General features: G+C 47.7%; 1 protein-coding gene across 1 annotated transcript; it reads left to right on the top strand.

Moving 5' to 3' along the window:
• Positions 1-418: 418 nt before the first annotated feature.
• Positions 419-15,727, top strand: GEMIN8 (gem nuclear organelle associated protein 8). The gene is given in 5 exon segments (XM_042974615.1): positions 419-516; positions 4,225-4,269; positions 4,838-5,276; positions 15,208-15,294; positions 15,297-15,727. Coding segments are annotated over 5 exon segments (759 nt in total). The 5' UTR covers positions 419-495; the 3' UTR covers positions 15,464-15,727.
• The last annotated feature ends 5,701 nt before the right edge of the window (positions 15,728-21,428 follow it).

Raw genomic sequence — 21,428 nt, 5'->3', positions numbered from 1 at the left:
TGAAAATACAGCTCCTAAATCCATACATACGTACATCTCCAGGATAAGCATATTCATTGAAGAACGAGTGCATTTTCTAAGAAAAGCTGTATGGGAAAATCTACGGTTCGAGACCCAGGGCACGGCAGCGTTTCGTGAATGACCTCAGCGCTGTTTTTTCCCTTCCTCCTCTGGTGGCTGAGGACAGACCATGAATTCGGTCTCTGTACTCGCCTGGGCTCAGCTGGGTGGTGACTATGATGCCATTGTGCTCGCTGGGGAGGGCTGCGGGGTCGGTGGTACCGTGGAACCCGGCCTGCCCTGACATCGCCATTCTCTTTTCTTTCAGCTCCACCATCCCCTTAGGAGAAAAGCTGCTGTTCAGTCCAGGAAGACGTGTGCCATAAGAGAGTAGGAGACACTCCCAAAGAGGTGGGGAACGAAAGATAAAGGCAACTGAAAGGCATCTAAATCTGTGGCCAGAAGCTTGCTTTTCTTTGGACAGGTGTTGCTGTCATGTCCAGAAATTCGTTTCAGGTTGGCTTTCCAGAAACCCAGGCATTTTGTTAGGTCCTTGAGTTCTCTGTGTGCAAAGGGTAGCCAGTTTGAAAGAGTTCACAGGACCCGTTTGTAGAGAAGGTTCTCACCTTCCCTTCGGAACCAACTGATACACTTTGCAGGGAAGGCTGTGTATTCTTTCTTCCAAGGAAGAGACTCCGGGAACCTCCGGCTTCCCTTCCTTGGCTTGCTGTCTGGCCCGTGGCCGTTGCCAGGGTCTCCGCCAGAAAACACGGCACTCCATGTGCATTCTAAGCCCTGTTGATCGCAGGAGTTTGTTCTTTTAATTAAGTCTTTAAATGTCTATATCGATCTTTAAGAAACGGTCCAGGTTCCTTATTTCGTCGTGGAGACGAGTCTTTTGTTCCAGATAGTAGGAGCTGGTCACCAGGACTGCTGGTGGTCATCGTCACATGTGTCTGGCTTACTAGTCTTCCTCCAAGCCTCCTCATTTACTAGGTGAGTGAGAATCCCAGAGTCCCTCCAGGGGTCGCTAAGCCAAGAACGAGCAGCAGTGAGGGCACTCCACGTGCAAGAGCGGAGTCGATGTGGCTGCATGACATTCACAAACCACAGGGCCAGCGAGGGGTGGCCCACAGCCTGCTCTTTGTACTGCCCGGGAGCTAAGAATGGGGTTTGCATTTTCAAAGGGTTGGGTTTGGGTTGTTTTTTTTTTTTTTATAAGTTTTAAAAAGAATATGAAGAATGTGTGACAGAGACTGTATGTGGCCTACAAGCCCAAAATATTTACTATTTGACCCTTCACAGAAAAAAGTTGCAGGCGTAAAATACCAAGTGTCATGTTGGCAAGAGCAAGCCAATAATTCTAAAGCTCGTTGCAAGCTGCTCTTCCTTTGGCCATGTTTTCCTGTACTTTCTTTTATTTGATTTCTGGGAGTTTCCTTAATTTGTCAGACAGTCTCAGGAACTGTTTTTAACTGAATATCTGAAGGATTTTAGGAATCTGAAAATACTGAAAAGGTAAAAGAATCTATGAAACATAGGTTTTGGAATTTGAGGAGGGAGAGTGATAAGCTAAGGGTGAACGAGCATACGCGCCCTCCAGCTCCAGGACTCAACTTGCCAGAGGACGGCAGCAGGTTTGACTGTAAGTGTCCCAGCGGCCAAAACGTTGCAGAAAGCACGGTCAGAATAAAAGTGGTGACAGAGTTGCCTCTCATAAAGCCATCTTGGACATTTTCAGAATACTGGCACTATTACTTTAAAACAAATTTTTTTTGAATGTTTATTTATTATTCTTGGGAAAGAGAGAGACAGAACGCAAGCTGGAGAGGGGCAGAGAGAGAGGGAGACACAGAATCCGAGGCAGGCTCCAAGCTCCGAGCTGTCAGCATAGAGCCCGATGCGGGGCTCAAACTCATGACTGTGAGATCGTGACCTGAGCCGAAGTCAGATGCTTAACCAACTGAGCCATCCAGGTGCCCCTGGTCCTATTACTTTTAGAGCCAGGCTGGATTTTCCCACGTACAAATCAAAACGGGATTTCCTGAGGTCTGCTGTAGTGTTCAATCACAATAACCTTTCTTGCATATCTGAGGCTGTCACACTTCCCAGTTTGGGATAATCAATACTTCCGCTGATCTGGTTCTAAGTACATTTTTTGAGGCACAGAAGTCGGGATTCAAAACTCTTCATTTCCAGAAGACACGCAGATGCCTCCTAGATTTTTCAAATTTAATTCCTATGCTACTTGTTAATCTCTAAAACAAATTTGCTGAAGACACACGTGGAGTTCACTGCAATGGCATTACGTGCTGCGGGCTCTCAGGAAAGTGTTCAGACTTCGGTGAGCTAAATATGAAACCCAGCTGGAAGGAATTAGCCACTCACAGGCTGCACCTTACAGCTTGGCGCTCCAGCGATTTCCACTGTGATTTCATTTGTGCCAGTGCCACTTCTCTGCGTGGTTAACCCCTTCGTTGTATCGGCTTTTACATTTCTTCAGTAGCTTGTAAAGCACGCGGGAGTTAGCCAGCTTTTCAGATAAGTGCTCATGTTTTAAACCTTCAGTTATTTATTTAGGTCTTAAACCTTTACGGTTTTAAAGTAACGTGGACTTAATGTACACTTATATTTTCACTGCATTGGTTAGCTTTCTCCCAGTTTACACGCACTGCATGTGTGTGTATTCCTGAATTCAGAACAGGGAACAGGAAGTGCAGGCTATGTTCCTGATAAATTTACAGAAGATCGTGTCAACCCTCTTAGAAATCGCCTGTTTGAAAGCTTAGTGTATTTAAAAAAGTGAATGGTTCTCTTCAGGCCAGATCTTAAAAGATAGGGTCAATGTAATATCTCGATTTTCCACATTAACCATAGCAAAACATTTGATAGAGATTACAACAGAAGTCAAGTTTATTGCTTAAGGCTTAGAGATTTTTAAATTCCACCCTCTAATTAAGTGAAGGAGGAAAAACAGGCCTCCTTCAGTATCTGATGTCCCAGAGTTTCGAAACCCAAGTGCTGTTTGCCCAGCATTGCGTTGTTAGTGATTTCCTCTCACAGATGCTTAAGTTCTCATGCGTCTTAGGATATTATTTCTGTTTTTTGTTTTTTTTAATTTTTGACATTTATTCCTTTTTTGAGAAACAGTGTGAGCGGGGGAAGGACAGAGAGAGAGGGAGACACAGAATCCGAAGCAGGCTCCAGGCTCTGAGATGTCAGCACAGAGCCTGACGCCGGGGCTTGGACTCACGAACTGTGGGATCGTGACCTGAGCCGAAGTCGGACACCTAACCGACTGAGCTACCCGGGCGCCGCCCCCTCTTTTTTTATTTAAATACATTCTCATGCATGCTGGCATTTTAGTAGCTCTGAACTCTTGAACAGGAATGGAAAAAAATAAGTGTTTTAAATCAGTTCTAAAAGGTACAGCTGCAGATTAAACTTTACCTTTAGGTATCCTCTGCCACATCAGTAAATCAGAAGCAGTTGGGAAGGGGCAAAAGCAGTAAATCCTGGCAGAGCAAGGCTGTTGAGCAAAGGCATTCTGTGCAGTCACTTGCCTGAGGGTCTCATGGAACAGTTGCTGCTACAAAGACAGGCACAGTGGCTAGGCAGGGACAGTGTGGTGTCACACCACACTGAGAGATGCTTGTCACAATCGAAACCAAATCAAGGCTCATCTGGGGGCTTAAAGCCCAGGGCCCAACCCACACTGGAGAGAGATCTCATTTGGAGAGGCTTCTCCAAGTCCCAGGTCAGAGGCAAGAGCCAACGGTGGTTTCCAGGGAGTTGGCGAGAGGTATTCTGTCCAAACTGTGGGATCATCTAGGGTTAATTTAAACAGGCATCGGCATGAGTTAAGGATTAGGAAATGAAGTCAGTAATAGTTACGTGTTGTTAATTCATGTTCTATATTGATGTTTTTTGTATATGCACTGGCTGTGAACTATATGGTTCTCTCCAGTCTTTCACCGGGTAAACAAATGTTTGAAAAATGCAGTGTCCTTTGAGCTACTTAATCGGACCTAAGGGGAGCCCTCCTTTTCAGCCCACAAGGCCATAACCCACGTGCCGGGGCCCCATAGTGTGTGTTGCGGTAAGATGAGGCACAGTACTGAGAGGAGGCAGCCTCTGAGGGGCTGCTTTACAAACCATGAAATAGCCACGAATATCTCCCACGTGTACTGACCACACGTTTGAACTGTGTTTGTTCTTTCCTAGATTCAGTGCCCATTTGGTCTTCCACCATCACAGATGGCAGCAATGGTAAGGTTTTGTTTTGTTTAACTCATAAAGAAAAGGGTACAATTTAGTCTTTAGAGTCTTGGTGTTCTCAGTCTATGAGGGAGAAGACCAAAGAAACAAATACAGCGGAAAACTCGAAGGCACCATTGGGTAGGCTGCTAGACCTCTTTTGTCCGGGCACGGAGGAGTGAGCCAGGCCGGCAGGTGTTTAGGGAGCAGAGAGGGCAGGACCGGAGAAGGTCCTGCTCGTTAGTGCGTGCGGTTGGTGGAACCCGTCGCTTAGTTACAGCGGGTAGAGAGGCCCAAGATGGTCGACGTCCTCATCTCTCCCTGCGTCTTATCTAATGATGATAATTAGTAGCCTCTGTCCCCACTTTATCATGGCCGTAACCTTAAACTCATTGTCCCGTGTGCACGTGAGAGCACGTGTGCATACACTTGGTGTCTCCTGTGGGTGCGGGCCGTCCTGCGTCCTCTGGTGCAGGAGTAGCACCAGAGTAGATGCAGAGTAGGTATTTAGTAGACACCCGGTGGATACTTGTGGTTTAGTCAAACACTCGACGGTTCTCCACCTCCCTTTATGTCGCAGGCGGCAGCCTGGAAAACTACGGAGCCTTGGTCTTCTCATCCCGTATACGCAAGATACTGGCGACACTACCATCAGGCGATGGCCTGGATGCGAAGCCACCATAATGCCTACAGGAAGGCCGTGGAGTCTTACCTCACCGGCCCGTGGTTCTTCCCTCCTGCGGCTCTCCCCAGAAGCTCTTACACTGACAAGGCCGGGTCTCCTTGGTCCTCTCGTGACCGCCCCCCGGCCCCTCCGGACTCGCGCCGCGGCCACTCACATACTAGAAGGTCCGGGCAGCGTCCGCGGGCCTGCGCGACAGAAGAGCGGGCTCGGCCCGCAGAGGAGGAGGCGGACAGCGAGTCGGACGGGGGCGTGGAGTGCGACCTGAGCAACATGGAGATCACCGAGGAGCTGCGCCAGTACTTCGCAGAGACCGAGCGGCACCGGGAGGAGCGACGTAAGTGTGCGCCTGGCCCCGCGTGCTTCCTTCCGCGCCCTGCCTTTTGCGTGGTCTGCCCTGGGTGTTATTTTTAAGTTCATGCTATTCCGCATCCAGTCCCGCCTCAGCTCTGTCACTCCGAGGAGGCGTTTTAATACAGGACTTTGTAGGGGCACCCGGTGGCTCAGTAGGTTAAGTGTCCGACTCTTGATTTCAGCCCAGGTCATGATCGCACAGTTTGTGAGATCAAGCCCTTCATCAGGCTCCGAGCTGAGCATGGAGACTGCTTAAGATTCTCCCACTCTCTCTCTCGCTCGCTCGCTCGCTCGCTCGCTGTCTCTCTCTCTCAAATAAAAAATAAAAAGTATACCCAAACAAGTATTTTTAAAACACTACTTTCTATTTTACATTAAATACCTTTCCTTCATCTTCAGAAATAAATTTTACCTTTTAGACAAAATACATACGAAATAACCATTACTCTAATTTGAAAGTATACAACGATGAAGGAGAGGAGGTGTTCAAGCATGTCCACATTTGGTTGGAATGCTCTTTTTTACAGCTCTTTGAAAAGAAAATATGATGGATATGGGATTTCTTTCTTTGTCTTTACCAGAGAGTAGAGTAAGGTGTTTTTCTCACCAAAGATTGACACTTTTATGATAGAAGTTCTAATTAAGGACGGCTGCAAACCCCAGTCATCTAAAAGGCCGTTTAGAATTATCTGCTGATCTAAAGTAAACTCAGTACATAGTTATTCAATAGAAAATAGTTGTGAGTGTAATGAAGATACAGTAACAAAGTGTGTCTTTCCAGCATAAACAGCTCAGGCACAGATATGACCATGAACCGCCCCCGTCCCTCTCACCTTGGTCAGGTAGGGGTCTAGGTAAGTTAAACAAAATGTCACGGGAGTTACCTGCTAAGTCGTGCCTGGTGCTTAATATTGTTTTGAATGAATGAATGAGGTGTTTTAGTATTAATTATGAGCCTTAAATCAGAGGTTTTCAAATATCCCACAGAATGCTAAACTTGCTCTGCTTGTGTGGGACATTCTACAAAGTGAGTGAGGCTTTGAATCGTTTATAAACTTGATGAACTTCATATCTTGTTTTATATTATTCCTAAATCTGCGGAGTTTACTTCAAACCTCTAGATTATACTATCATCATCACTATTATGGGTTGACTTGTGTTCCCTAAAAAAAAAAAAAAAAAAAAAGATTGGTTGGAGTCCTAACCTCCCCCGATGCCACCCCACCTCAGGATGTGACCTTCTTTGGACATAGGGTCTTTACAGAGGTGATCAAGTGAAAATGAGGTCTTTAGGGTGGCCCTGATCCACTTATGACTGGGTCCTTATTAAAAGGGAGGCATTCGGACACAGAGATACACATGCACCCCAAGAGAAGGCCATGTGAAGACAGGAGCTCTGCCACTGGAAGCTAGGAGAAAGGCCTAGAATGGATCTTCCCTAGCGCCTTCAGAGGGGTCACAGCCCTGCCCACACCTTAATCTCAGATTTCTAGCGTCCAGATCTGTGAGACGAGAAATTTCTGTCGTTCCAAGCCACCTGTTTGCAGTGCTTTGTTAGTTACAGCAGCTCTAGGGAACTAATACAGCCCCCCTGCCTCTGTGAGAATTTTCTTCTGCAAGGGGACATGAAGTGAAGGGCACAGGTCTCACCATCTCTATGAAGAAACTAGTATATATCTGTTTTACTGTGATCTAGATAGCAGACCGATAAAAAAGGGAATGTTATGAAAACCCGTACAACCTTCATCTTTAACCTGACATTGTACAGGGCAAGCGGTGGCGGAACCGCTCAAATTATGGGGCCCTGCCCACCTCCGCCACTTGTCCGTCGGAGGGCTTGCCTTGCGGGTCACCTGCCCTAACCAGTCTGTCCCTCAGTCCCCTCACCCGGGAAGTGGAGATCCTCATTAATGGAGTGGTAGTTATGAAGGTTAAATGAGATTTAAAAAAATACTAAAAATAATTAAAAAATAATGGGACAATAAAAGAAAAGTTCTAGAGCTGTGCTTGGTACGAAGTCAGTGCCCGGGAAATGTTAGTCGTTATGGTTAGTTGCTAATAACTCATCCTTGAATGTGGATCTTTAACCATATACTGATTTTACTGTGATGCTCTCTGTGTTGATTAGTGCTTGATTGAGATTCTGCACATTTTTTTTTAAAAAATTTTTTAACGTTTTTTATTTTATTTCTGAGAGAGACAGAGACAGAGTGTGAGCTGGGCAGGGGCAGAGAGAGAGGGAGACACAGAATCCAAAGCAGGTTCCAGGCTCTGAGCTGTCAGCACAGAGCCCGATGCAGGGCTTGGACCTACGAACCATGAGATCGTGACCTGAGCTGAAGTTGGCCGCTTAACTGACTGAGCCACCCAGGTGCCCCAAGATTCTGCATATTTTTAATAAAAGATGTTTTATGGCTTCAAAAGTCATATTTCTACCCTGCACTTTTCAAGATTCTTAAATTGGTTTAGAATATTTAAAAAGCAAAAGAATTCAAGTCTTGATGTCCAGTCTAGTCGTTCATACCGTTTTCATCAAAGTAGGCATTAATACAACTTTTAGTGCATTTCAAGGACATTCTTGCTTGGACATTCAAGGACATTGATGTAACTTACTATAGTAAAATGCGTGGAGAAAGGAATGCACTTCCGTATTACTAATAACAACGCTGAACACACGGAGCTGCTGCTTTGTGCTTTTTACATGTGTAGCTGTAGCATGATTGAAAACTACTTGCCATAGCGTCTCTGCCATGCTTTTATGCCCTCCGGGGTGCCCTGAAGATATTAGCAGGTCTTCGGAAGACCTGGAGATTGTCTGGCATGGGCGGGAACACGCTGCAGTGTCAGAGTCTAATCTGACTGCTAAAGATTTACAAGCTGCCGGGGCCCGACCCTGCACCAGCGCAAGTATCCGGCATGATTCTTTGCGCCAGCGCTTCTGGTGGCGTGGAGGATGAACACGTGTTCCTTCAAGCAGGAACAAAGGATTGAATTCAGATGTAAGTAATGTCAATGCCCACAGTGCTTTCCAACCCATTACCTCCCTCTACTAGAAATGTTCGTGGAAGTTTAGTTACATACACGGTTGGGATGTGTTTTAACAGCGATTAGGGACCTGAGTAGTGTGAATGCTTGGTTACGGTTGTTTTGCTTTGCTCTTTTGAACCACTAGAAGCTACTTGTTCAATAAAGGCTAATTCGGCTTTGAATATGGATCATCTAGAGAGAACAGAATCTTATGAAATAGCACTAGCAGGAAAAAGCATAGGTAAACTTGAAAGATTTTGTTTTTCAGTAGTATTCACTTCCACGAGAACATGTATGTTCTATCATTCATCATCGTCAGCTGAGTCTTATTTAATATTTTCTTAGAATAAAATCCTTCGTGCTGGAGAGCGTGTTCTTGTTTGTGATGACTGCTCTTCCACATAATCTCTAACATTTTAATGGTAACCAAAAAATTAGGATAAATAAAGAACTGTGCAGTGGGAACAGACATACTTTTGATTGTTAGATGTCATTTCCTAACGAGATACTTCCGTTATTCAAAACTTCAATGATAACAACGCTTATGGGAAAGTAGACAGTTGTGGAGTTTGGAAGGTCAGCTGTGTTTCCAATTATTTCTTAGGAAAAAAATGCTTATTGTTAGGTTAAGAAAAGTATCCCGTTGAAGTCATAAATAACTACCAATTGAGACTGCAAGGTTATAGTCCTAATACTTAGAAGGAGAATGCGGGAATGTTATTCCCAGTGGGGGGAGACGGCCCTCTGACACAAACACGGCCCCTGTTGTCTCGGGCTTGAGCCTACCAGCTCTTATCCCCTGTGTTTTCTGGGTAGCTGCTGGGTCAAAACCGAGACACATTCAGAAGGAGCTTACACTCAGTTGAGAAGAGGAGACGAAATCAAACTAAAACTGATTCCTAGAAGAGCTGTCTGTGTGTGGTCCGCAGGCACTTTGGCAGTGATGGGGTGGAGCCAGTGAAGTCAGCTGTCAGAGGAGAAGCTTCGGGGGAAGTGGTGGAAAACAGAGCGTGCTGTAGGCTTTGAGGGATGGGGTCAGCTGGGATGGTGAGAGGAAGAAAAGGGGGTACATCCACTCCCCTCTTAGCACGCCAGGTGCTCTTCTGACCACGGGGCCAGGTGCTTTTAGACACCTGCCGGGAGACATCTGCTCCGTGTTGGGTCCACCGAAGCTGGAAGGTTCACACGCCAGTTTTCGTCCCGAACCTTCAGTCAGCTGGAACCCCATCCCGGTCGCCCTTGGTCCACCCTTCTGTGGAAAACCGGGAGCGTATGGCGAAACGTACAGCCCAGGATTTAGCGAGCTGCTGTGCTTTAGTGGATGAGATTAAAGTGTGGAACCACACCGACTGAGCACCGTACTGCAGAAAAGTAGAAGGGAGGGACGGAAATGCACTTTTATCCTAAAAGTGAAAATGGTAATCATTCACTGACTTCATTTGTCACGGAGAGAGGGATGTGAGGCGAGGGTGCAGACCCATCAGAAACGGCTCCAGGTCTGCTGGCAAGCACCTGTGTTCCGGGCGTGTTGCTGACAAGCCAGAAATGAGTCGTTCATGACATAAATCAAGTCTGTGCTTTCGCGCACTTGTGCTAAAATCATTAATTCTGGCCGCATAGCAGAGAGTACAACCAGAAAGCCTTGCTTATCCCAGAAAACTGAGGAAAAATAACATTCTCCCACACTCATCTTAGTGCTTTGTCCTCCAAAATGTTCTGCCTTTGGGCTAATTATCTGTGGAATACTGAATGGATGTTTTCCTGTGTCCGGTCTTCTAAAATCTAAGTCCCTTCTCATGATTTTGTTTTCCTTTGTAGACTAAGTCCACATTGGCTAACCTCATGCGAATTTACAGATTGAGGGGGACGAATTTACATCATGCGAATTTACAGATTGATATCCTGAACCCAGATGGGATCCAGTAGCGTTTCTCCTTAACAGGATGTTACCGTTTTTCTTGTTTGAACCCTATGTGTGTATTAACCGTGATACTCGTTTACTGGGACTGCTGTAACCAGTTACCATACATTGGGTGGCTTAAAGCAACAGAAATTTATTCTCACAGTTCTGGAAGCTAGAAGTCTGAATCCAAGGCGTTAGCAGAACCACACTCCCTCCAGAAGTTTCTGGGACTTTGCTTCTTCCAGCTCTGGTAGCTCCTGGCATTCACTGGCTTGTGGGAGCATAGTTCAACTGCCTCCATGTTTACATGGTTTCCCCCCATGTCTCTGTGTGTCCTTTTCTGTCTCTCATAAGGACACTTTCCTTGGGTTTAGGGTCCACGCTAATCCAGTACGATCCCATCTTGAGCCTCAATTATATCTGCAAAGACCCTATTTCCGAAGAAGGTCATATTCTCAGGTTCCTTGTAGGTGTGAATTTGGAGGGGATGCTGTTTAACCCACTATAACCCTGTTTTAAAGCTGGAATCTAGACAGATACTCTGATTTCTATTCAAACAAATTCCCATGGCTGAGCAGCCTATAAGGAAAAAGCACTGGGTAACATGCAGTCCCACAGCTGTTTCTAGGAAAAAAACGACTAACTTCTACACGACAAGGCACCTGTTCAGTTATGTCTGAAGTGTGATGTTCTGCTTCCGTCAGATGATTCTCCATCTGGTTGAGCCCTCACCTTGTTTTGACAGGAAGAAAAACTGCTAGTGACTGAGAATCCTTTCTTTCATAGGGAGGAAGGAAGCAATAAATAAAAACAGAATGAGCGATGCCTTCAGACGCGTATATTCCATTCTAAGGTTTGCTCAGCCCCCGAAGTCCGTGAACACTAAAGTACTTGCAGATGCTAGCTGGGGCTTCCAGTGTCTGGCCCCTCTCAGTGCATTTGGTTTTTTTTTTTTTTTTTAATTTTTTTTTTTCAACGTTTTTTATTTATTTTTGAGACAGAGAGAGACAGAGCATGAACGGGGGAGGGGCAGAGAGAGAGGGAGACACAGAATCGGAAACAGGCTCCAGGCTCCGAGCCATCAGCCCAGAGCCTGACGCGGGGCTCGAACTCACGGACCGCGAGATCGTGACCTGGCTGAAGTCGGACGCTTAACCGACTGCGCCACCCAGGCGCCCCTCAGTGCATTTGGTTTTAAGCGGACTGATTTTCACATTGGTAGTCTAGACTTAGGGCTTTTTTTTTTTTTTTTTTTTTTTTTTTTTGTAATCATTTAACTAAGTAGAGGCACAGTGACTCAGATGTAAAGGAACAAGATCAGACCCCAACTCATTGGTGCCCCTGTCTCCCCCCGCCTCTGCCATGGAGACTCTGAGGAACCTCCGGGAGAGGGGCTCTGTCCAGCTGAGATTTGAGCATCCGTTTCTCTGTCCCTGGGTTGTCGTCATTTTTCTTTAACAGAATCTGGAAGAAATAGCTGTTAACAAAAAATACTGTATGGCCTGTGTCCAGGCTTTCTCTCAGCAGTCATTTCCTGAGCACCTACCTTGTGTCAGGCGTTGTGTCCTCCCGGGGCTAGGAATGGGGATGTGTGCGAAGGCGACAGTGTCCTTTCCCCAGACGCGACTCCCACGGGCAGGTTTTGGCACTAGCCGGTCAGTGGAGGGGACAGGCTTCCCACCCCTTGGGTCTATGTTGTAGGGCAACTGCCCGCCATGCTGGAAACCGGGAAAGCTCTGAGCCTCTTGTGAGGCAGAGAGGTGACAAGGCCTGAGCCGCAAATTTTCATAAGGAAACCTGAACGGGAAAGAGGTACACGTAGAGAATTGAGAATGGCTGTGCTTTTTATTCTTTTACACTGTATGAGCTTCATTAACTGAAACCCTGTGATGGTGACCCATGAGCACGTGCCAAGTGTGAACTGGGGAAGTTGCACTGGCTATGTTGACTTGGCGGCTGCGGTCAGTTCGGATTAACAGTGTTTCATCTACAGATGTCAACGATAAGAGAAAACATCTCGATGTAGAATTGTTCTGCTGATTTACTATCTGTAAGATAGTTTTGGTCAGAAGAGAAGCACAAAGGACCATAACTGGAACCACGTTCAGTTGTAAGGAAAAGAGAAAGATGCAAAAGTAGGAAGGTGAAATTCACATGTCCTAGCGGCAGAGAGCCACGCTTGCTAAGAGAGCGAGGATCCTGGTGTTAATTAAATGATTAAATGTTGATTAAATGCAGGGGGCGCCTGGGTGGCTCAGTCGGTTGAGCCTCCGACTTCGGCTCAGGTCATGATCTCATGGTTTGTGGGTTCGAGCCCCGCATCGGGCTCTCTGCTGACAACTCAGAGCCTGGAGCCTGCTTTGGATTCTGTGTCTCCTCCTCTCTCTGCCCCTCCCCCACTCGCACGCTGTCTCTCTCTCTCTCTCAAAAATAAGTAAACGTTAAAAAAAAAAACTTATAAATGCGGAGCGCCTGGGTGGCTCGGTTAAGCGTCCAACTTCAGCTCAGGTCATGATCTCACGGTTCGTGAGTTTGAGCCCCACGTTGGGCTCCGTGCTGTCAGTGCAAAGCCCGCTTTCAGATCCTCTGTCTCTGCCCCTCCCTCACTTGTGCCCTCTCCCTCTCAAACATAAATAAAAACATTTTTAAAAATTCTAAACGCAAAGACTCTGATTTAGACAGGAAGTTGAACATCTGTTGTGTCACTAGATCTGTCAGGAAAGCTGATTACAGTCCTGGGACAAATCGGAAAGTAAAAGGACTGTGGCCTGGGAATCTCTGTCCTCTAGATGCACAGGCTCTGGGGCCCCCACAGCACCCCCCTCCCCCCCACGGGATTGTTTGCTCTGGGCCTACAACGAAACAAGCTCAAGGATTGGTAACTCACCCAAGGCTCCCATAGGTAGCAGAGGGAATCTATTGTCCTTGGCTAATGTGGAAATGCCACACGTTCAGAAGCGCAGTCCTTGGAGGGCAGGACTAAACACCCGGGAGAGCTGAACACTTACATCCTCGTGTTTCAGACTTGACAGAAAGACCAAAACTGAGAAGCAAATGCTTACTGACCTCCCACTCATGTGCACATTACGCCAATATTTCGGTTTAGTTCTGCACTTCACAGTAAGACAATGGCATCTCTTTTCTGTGGATAAGGTAACAGTTACTTACGTTGCATTTACTTCCTTGAGGGTCATCTGGCATCTGCGTAGATTACCTCCTCGTATAAGAAATAAACCGCACAGGGGCGCCTGGGTGGCTCAGTCGGTTAAGCGTCCGACTTCAGCTCAGGTCATGATCTCACGGTCCGTGAGTTCGAGCCCCGCGTCGGGCTCTGTGCTGACAGCTCAGAGCCTGGAGCCCATTTCAGATTCTGTGTCTCCCTCTCTCTCTGCCCCTCCCCTGTTCATGCTCTGTCTCTCTCTGTCTCAAAAATAAATAAACGTTAAAAAAAAAAAAGAAAAAGAAACCGCAGATGTGCTACGTCAGAAGTGACTGTCTGCATTTTATGGTGTTTCTAAGTTTCCAGAACTCCTTCTCCCCAGCTCCAGGGTGATGTTTATGAAGAACGGGCTTAGGAGTGTGACTGCCTAGCCACAGATATATCTTGCTGCTCACTTTTGGGTTCCCTCCTATATACTAAGGTTTTATTCTGCTACTTTTTTTTTTTTTTTAACAAGGAAAGAATGATTTATATCATTTATCCCCTACAACTATCTTCACTCCTTACTCAGTAGCATTTGTCTTGGTAGCAGTAGTAGCTCCAGATGGGTGCCTTCTACTGTCTGTTTCTCTGTTCTCGACAGTTGCGACAGTTGCTTACAAAAATGTGTCGGTGGGCCAAATGTTACCATATGCATCGTTGTTTCATTGATGTGTTTTTATTATTTCTGTTTACATAAGAATAACAGTTCTGATATTAGGACTCATTTTAGTAAAAAGAGAGGGGAGAATATAATTTAATTTCTTACTTTACAAGAATCCAGTTAAATTAGTAGGACCAGGGGCACCTGGGTGGCACAGTCAGTGAAACATCTGACTCCTGATTTCCGCTCAGGTCATGGTCTCATGGTTCATGAGTTCGAGTCCCGCATCCTGCTCTGCACTGTCCATGCAGAGCCCGCTTGGGATTCTCTCTCCCTCTCTCTCTGCCTTCCCCACTCCCAACTCATACTCTCTTGTTGCGAGCACACTCTTGGTCTTAAAAGAAAGGAAGGTAGGAGAGGTGGGAGGGAGAGAGAGAAAGAAAAGAAAGAATCAGTAGGGTTAAAAGCAGATCACTTTATCACTTGAAATTTAGCCTAAGCTAACCTGTGAAGTGGAAAGTCAAATCCCATAGCGAGGCGGTCCCCGCGCTGTTGCACATCTGTGAACACAGCAGGAAGGTTAGACATCAGGTCTCCCTTCCATTGGCAGAATTGCCCTTGATTGGCCCGGTTGCCTCGAGCAAGCGCCGAGTCATTTGACTTCATTGCCTGGTGTGCCCTGTGCTTCGGACGGGTGTGAAGGATCGCGGACCGTCGCTGCGATTCTGTGGTTACCAGCACTTGCTCTTTTGCAGTTTGCCTAAAATCCGTACTTTTTCCCCCAGTGCCTCCTTTGTGGGTGGAAGTAGTACTTCTTGCAGCCCTGGACTTGCCAGAAAGCACTTCGTTTCCCTGCTGGCCTGGGGGAGTGGGAAACCAGGCGAGCTGCACCAGCCGGTCCTAGCTGGCTGGGATGTGGGCAGGCCGCGAACGTGACAGAGAGAGAGAACTAGATCTTCGGGGCTCCGTGCAGAGGTTTGATGGTGTCGGGTGACCTGCTTCCCGGCGGCTTTTTGCCGTTTCCGGCACCGTCTGCCTCCTGGGCGAGCGACCGGTGCGTTCCCCTAACCACGGGGGTGACAGGTGTGCGGGCGCCGCCTCTGCCTATGGACGGCTCGGCGGGCGCAGGCCGCGGGGCGTCCCCGAGCTCACCCCGGTCCCCCGTGTCCCTTCCTTCTCAGGGCGGCAGCAGCAGCTGGACGCCCAGCGCCTGGACGACTACGTGAACGCCGACCACGGCCTGTACTACGGCACCCGGCGCTCGGTGGAGCCCCCTCCGAGAGGCCCGGCGAGCGGCGCCAGGCCGAGATGAAGCGCCTGTACGGGGACAGCGCCGCCAAGATCCAGGCCATGGAGGCCGCCATGCAGCTGAGCTTCGACAAGCACTGTGACAGGAAGCAGCCCAAATACTGGCCGGTCATTCCGCTCAAGTTCTGAGCCCGGGGTGCAGCGTGCCCAGCCATCACCCCCTTCCCCTCCCGCGCATCTTCTCAGGGAAATGTCTCTCAGCCCGAGAATAAGGCATGTTCACCAAAGTCCCAGGGGGCCCACCACAGGGGTAACACGTCGGCCGCTTGAAGTCGGCGAGACGGATACTGTCGCCAACATGAAAGGTTTTCTTTTGGCCTAAAGTGATGATTTCATGTAGATTATACTTGGTTTTGAGGTTAATATTCGGTTCATTAAAGTCCTCTTTTTGCCACTGCCTAGTGTTTTTTGGTTTTTGGTTTGGCTGGGGGTTTTTTTGGGGTTTTTTTTGTTTTTTTTTTTTTGCCTTTTTCTGTTTTCTTCTGTCCTTCTCTCCTTAACCCAACTGAACTTCAACACAGATGCCTTAAATGGGTCAGACGTCCTCCCCTGCTGGAGCTCCCGTTAGCCCCCACTGAAAATGATCCAGCGGGACAGATCGCGCTTCTGGCCAACGTGGAGGTCAGCGGGCGTGTTCCGTAAAGGACCAGAGAGTTAACGCTTCCGGCTTTGCAGGCCACTGCTTGGCAACTACTCGGTTGTGCCCTTGCAGCATGAGAGCAACTATAGACGGTAAGTAAACAAATGGGTGTAGGTGTGTTCCAATAAAACCTTATTTATAAAAACGGGCCTCGGGCCAGATTTGGCCTGTGGCCGGTAGTTTGGCGACCCCTGCTCTAATGGAATGAGAATACCTCTCTGACCTCTGGTTATCTCGTCATCTCTACAGAGCTTGAATGTCACCCAGAATTGACAGCAAAGAACAATAATCCCCAAACCTGCTCACCTCTGCAGATCCTGTGTTGCAGAAGAGATGTCATTGAGCTCTTACTACGTATAGCAAATACTGCTTTGAGAAGAGAATACATTTCTGAGGACGAAAATCTAAAAATTGTTGGAACAGTCCGTTTATAAACGCCAGCTGCCTTTTCAATAAGTTATTACAGCGCGTTGCCTGGGTGAGCCCGTGTTGACCTGAGAAGATGAGCACATCCATCAGAGGTTGGGGGAAAAGATTTAGTATCGACAGGTCTGTCCCAAAGAATACTTAGCTCCACGGTTCAGCCCCCGCGCTGAGAGCAGTGCGTTGCTTTCCTCAGCCCCAGCTGCCTATTTTTCCAGGCTCTCTTTGTATTCCTGGAGTTGTGATTTGTGCTTGGGTCCTGCCGACAAAAATCAGAATTCACTTCCCCTGAGGTGGCACATGACTAAAATTTCAAATCCTAAAGAGACAGGAAGTGTGGCTCGGGCACAAATACAAAGCGAGCCTGGAATGGAGCAGCTTAGCTCTCGGGGAGTGAACTGTTCTCTCTGCAAGGGTCTCGATGGCTTCCCCCAGAGGAGCCGCGGGGCGGGGCGGGCCCTGCTGGCTTTGTGACCGCTGCCGCCGGTGCGGGCGAGTCACTTTGTCACAGGCGTGAGTATCGGTGATGCCCACCCCCCACCCCCGCCAGGTCCGTGTGAAGACCACGTTGGAGTTCGTGCCTGTCCAACAGAGTGCAGGCCACGCGGTAAATGCTCGGGAAGCGTCGACGTGTATTCCCTGCCTTCAAAAACTGCCAGAGTGCCCCAGAAAGTCCCGGGTGTGAAACCTCTCAAATGCGGAGAGAGGGCTCCCCGGCAGCTCTTCCAATGGACGCTTTGCCTTGTTGGGGTCTGGGAGGGACCCACGATCTGTTGGCGGGTCTGTTCAGCAAAGTTTGGTGTGCGGTGTGCGGTGACGGTCACCAGGTGCCGGCAGGCCAGGGGAAGGAAGGGAGGGGGAGGAAGAAGGGGAGGAAGAGTGGGGACAAGAGGGGAAGGGCCGGGCTTCTCAGCCTCCGCACTGTTGACATTCGGGGCCGGATCATCCTTGGTTCTAAAAAACCTACGTACTCTGGAGGCACATATATGTACTAAAACCAAGAAGCCTTCGTGGACGTGATCCACACCAGTTTCAAAACTGGTTGGTTCTGAGCAGGGTGAGGACAGGACTGCCATTCAAAAGGCGTTTGTCGGTCTCTCTGATACTTAATTTCTTTCCAACAGAAGAGCCATGGTAGGAACCCCGCTTTGACGGAAGCCCCCGAATTCCTCAAACTCTCTTCTGACATAAAATAGCTTATCTTTCGGGGCGCCTGGGTGGCTCAGTCGGTTAAGTGTCCGACTTCGGCTCAGGTCATGATCTCGGTTCGTGGGTTCAAGCCCCGCGTCGGGCTCTGTGCTGACAGCTCGGAACCTGGAGCCTGCTTCACATTCTGTGTTTTCCTCTCTCTCTGCCCCTCCCCCGCTTGCGCTAGGTCTCTGTCTCTCAAACATGAATAGATGTTAAAAAAAAATTAAAAGAGTTAATCTTTCATTTCATTCATAGGGTTAGCCATTACGTGAAGCGTTTATCAAACGCTTCTACAGGGCTTACTCCGGGCACGCGCTTTTCTAACTGCTTTACGAATGCTAATTTCTGTAGCAATTAACCTATGTGACAGACCCGTGAAGTAGCCGTTTCAGCTGCCCGGCCTGTTTTCCAACACCCTTCCATCAGGTGTGTCGCAGAACACAGACATTGCTGTACTTTGGCAAAGTACAACATGTCGTAGAACTTGTCCCAGCGGGCCAAGCCAGCAGCCTCTCTTCACAGACAGTTGTCAGTAGTATTCTCGGTGGGAGAAGTAGAGACCATAAATACCCTCAGGTCCGTTCAGATCGGCCTTCGGCATCAAATCCTTACAGTCAGCTCGGGTCGAGCTGCCAAACATTACTTAAAACCCATGCACGCCTGCCAGTTTCCAAGGCTTCGGGGATCTCGGAAGAGTGAAGGAATAGCATTCCTGTCGTGGACGCGGGGAAACAGCACAGAGAAATTAACCACCTTCACCAAGTCCGCTTTCAGTGGCGGATGTGGGTGTGAAACCCGAATATTCTGACTCCCCAGCTCCCCACTCTGGGCCGCTTCACCCTGCGCAAGTCGGCCTCTACAACCGTATTCGCAATATGGGTAAAGCACAATATATCTGGAGCACAGCAAAGAATCTGGAGCTGCCGACAGCCCTCCGCAAGATTCCAGCTTATTCCGTGCTGGAGCACGGGGTTAGCTTCCAGTCCCGGCTCTGCTTGAGAATGTGTGACCCTGGATGGTGCACTTGTGCTCTTTAAATTTTAGAACTGAGGCTGTGGCAGCTGGAAAAAAAGGGGACACGCTTGAGATATTGAGGGTAGAAAGTTCTGCGGCTCAGCGACTTGGGGGCAGGTGAGGAAAAGTCTGGGATGGCTCGGGTTTCTGTCTTGGATGGCGGTTCTAGTCACTGAGGTAAAGAAAACAATGAGGCAGTTTGAGATGAAGAACTAATTCCATTTGGGACAGAGTGTGAAGAGCTCACATGGCATCCAGTGACATCCTGCCAGTCAGTGGAGAGGGTCTACATCAAAAATACAGACTGAGACGCCTGGGTGGCTCAGTCAGTTAAGCAACTGACTTCGGGCTCAGGTCATGTTCTCACGGTTCGTGAGTTCGAGCCCCGCATTGGGCTCCATGCCGACAGCTCGGAGCCTGGAGCCTGCTTCGGATTCTGTGTCTCCCTCTCTCTCTGCCCCTCCCCTGCTCGCGCTCTGTCTCTGTCTCTCAAAAGTAAATAAACATTAAAAAAAATTTTTTTTAAATACAGACTCTTGGGGCGTCTGCATGGCTCAGTCAGTTAAGCGTCCGACTTCAGCTCAGGTCATGATCTCACGGTTCGTGGGTTCGAGCCCCACGTCGGGCTCTGTGCTGACAGCTCAGAACCTGGGGATTCTGTGTCTCCCTCTCTCTCTGTGCACCCCCCCCCCCACTCGGACTCTGCCTTTCAAAAATAAATAAACATTAAAAAAACTTTTTTAAAAACTTGGGAAATTTGAATATGAACTGCTAGAGGATATTAGAGAATTGTTTATTTTGTTAGGTGTAATAGTTCTGTGCTTATGGTTGGTTTTGTTTTGTTTGTTTGTTTAAAGTTCTGACCTGTTAAAGACACTGTACTCTTTACAGCTGAATTCGTGGGATGCCTGGGATTCCTTCTGAAGGGTTCCAGTGGCAGAGCGCAGGAGAGGGGACCCGTGAAACAAGATGAACACAACATTGAGAACCATTGAAGCTGGGAGATGGGTACATGGAGGTTGAGTTGCTCTTTTCTCTAGCGTGGTCTGTGTTTGAACATGCCATAGCAAGTTTTTGGAAAATCAAATGCACTTTGAAAGAAAGAGATGAAGAGCATTGTCACAGAAAGGTCTGGTAAGAGTAGACTTTGGCCTCACCATCTAGAGACCGTTGTAATCTAAAAGACCTTAGAGCAGTTTCAGTGGATGGGTGAGGCAGAAAACCACATTTTACATCAAAAGTGAATATACTGGGATGGGGGCAGGGAAGGATTGGGGCATGTCCAAGGGGCATGGGAGCCGATCTGAAGGAGCTCCCCGTGGGCAAACTGGAACAATTTGAGCACAGATATATAACATAGTATCGGATTGTAAGCCACGGAGAAAAGAAAGACACACGAGTCCATACTGATAAATGAGCGAATAATAAATGAGAAGGGACAAGCCTTCCTTACGGAAGAATTTCAAAGATCTGTAGATACTGCCCCTTCCAAGAGGTGGCCCATACTCTCCCTTCCCCACTGAGTGGGGGCTAAACCCGTGACAGAGGATAGAAAGGGAAAAAGTACAACTTTTCAGTTCACTGTCTCCTAGCGCTCAAAAGTTAACATCACCAGTAATAAGTTCTGTGGTACCTTGTGCTACCTGATGGGATCTGATGTGACGAGAAGGGGCACTTCACCTCTACAGTAGTCTCAAAACCCGTAACCCCAGTCTCATCATGAGAAACACGTCACATAAACCCAAACTGAGAGACAGTCTACAAAATGCCTGACCAGTGCTTTTCAAAACCCTCAGAGTTAGGAAAAACAAGCAAGGACAGAGACTGTCACAGGGGAGACTAAGGAGACATGACAACTAATTGCCATGTGGGATCTGGGATTGGACCCTGGAGGAGAAAAAGGATATTGATGGAAAAACTGGTGAAATCCAAATAAAGTCTGTAGTTTTATTTATGTGTGTGTGTCAGTGTATTTATTTTGAAGAGAGAGAGAGAGAGAGAGAGAGAGAGAAAGCAGGGGAGGGGCAGAGAGAGAGAGGGAGACACAGAAACTGAAGCAGGCTCCAGGCTCTTAGCTGTCAGCACGGAGCCCGACGTGGGGCTCGAACTCACAGACCACGAGATCATGAGCTGAGCCGAAACTGAGTCAGACGATCAACCGACTGAGCCACCCAGGTGCCCCAAAGTCTATAGTTTTATTTATTTAACAGGAATGTGCCAATGTTAATTTCTTAGTCTTGCCAAATGTCAACTTCTGCCATGGTTGTGTAAAATGTTAATATGGGAAACTGGGTGAAGAAGTACAGGATCTCTGTGATCTTTACAACCTTTGTATAATCTAAAATAATTCCAAAAAAAACTTTAAAATAAAAATAGAAACGTAATATTGATTTTTGGTGATCGTATTTATACCAGTTACCCTTGCATCACCTTCCAAAGGGGGAAGATATATTTTTATTTTTCTAAAGGAGGCATTTACAAAGCCAAAGTGCCGTGAAATCTGACCTCTTGAACACAAGTATGACAGGACTGAAGGGAAAGCCAAGTGAGGATCCGACCTTTGTCAGGTGCCCAGCATACGTAGTGCTGGGCCAATTACACAAATTACCTGCCTTGTTTCTTCTAACAACCTGATGAAGCGTGATCCTCAATTTTCTGATGAGCAAATCGATTCAAAGTAAAAAGAAGTAACACGCCTAATGGCTGGGGGTTGGGTAGAAATGGGGAGTGACTACTTTTGAGGTGATGAAAATGTAGTTCTGGAACTAGATAGAGGTGGTGGTGGCCCAGCGCCGTGAATGTGCTAAATGCCCCGGAATCGTTCAC

This window comes from Panthera tigris, chromosome X (genome assembly GCF_018350195.1).
Source record: "Panthera tigris isolate Pti1 chromosome X, P.tigris_Pti1_mat1.1, whole genome shotgun sequence".
NCBI lineage: Eukaryota > Metazoa > Chordata > Mammalia > Carnivora > Felidae > Panthera > Panthera tigris.
The sequence above is the reverse complement of the archived record's forward strand: the minus strand, read 5'-3'. Positions and strand labels throughout refer to the sequence as shown.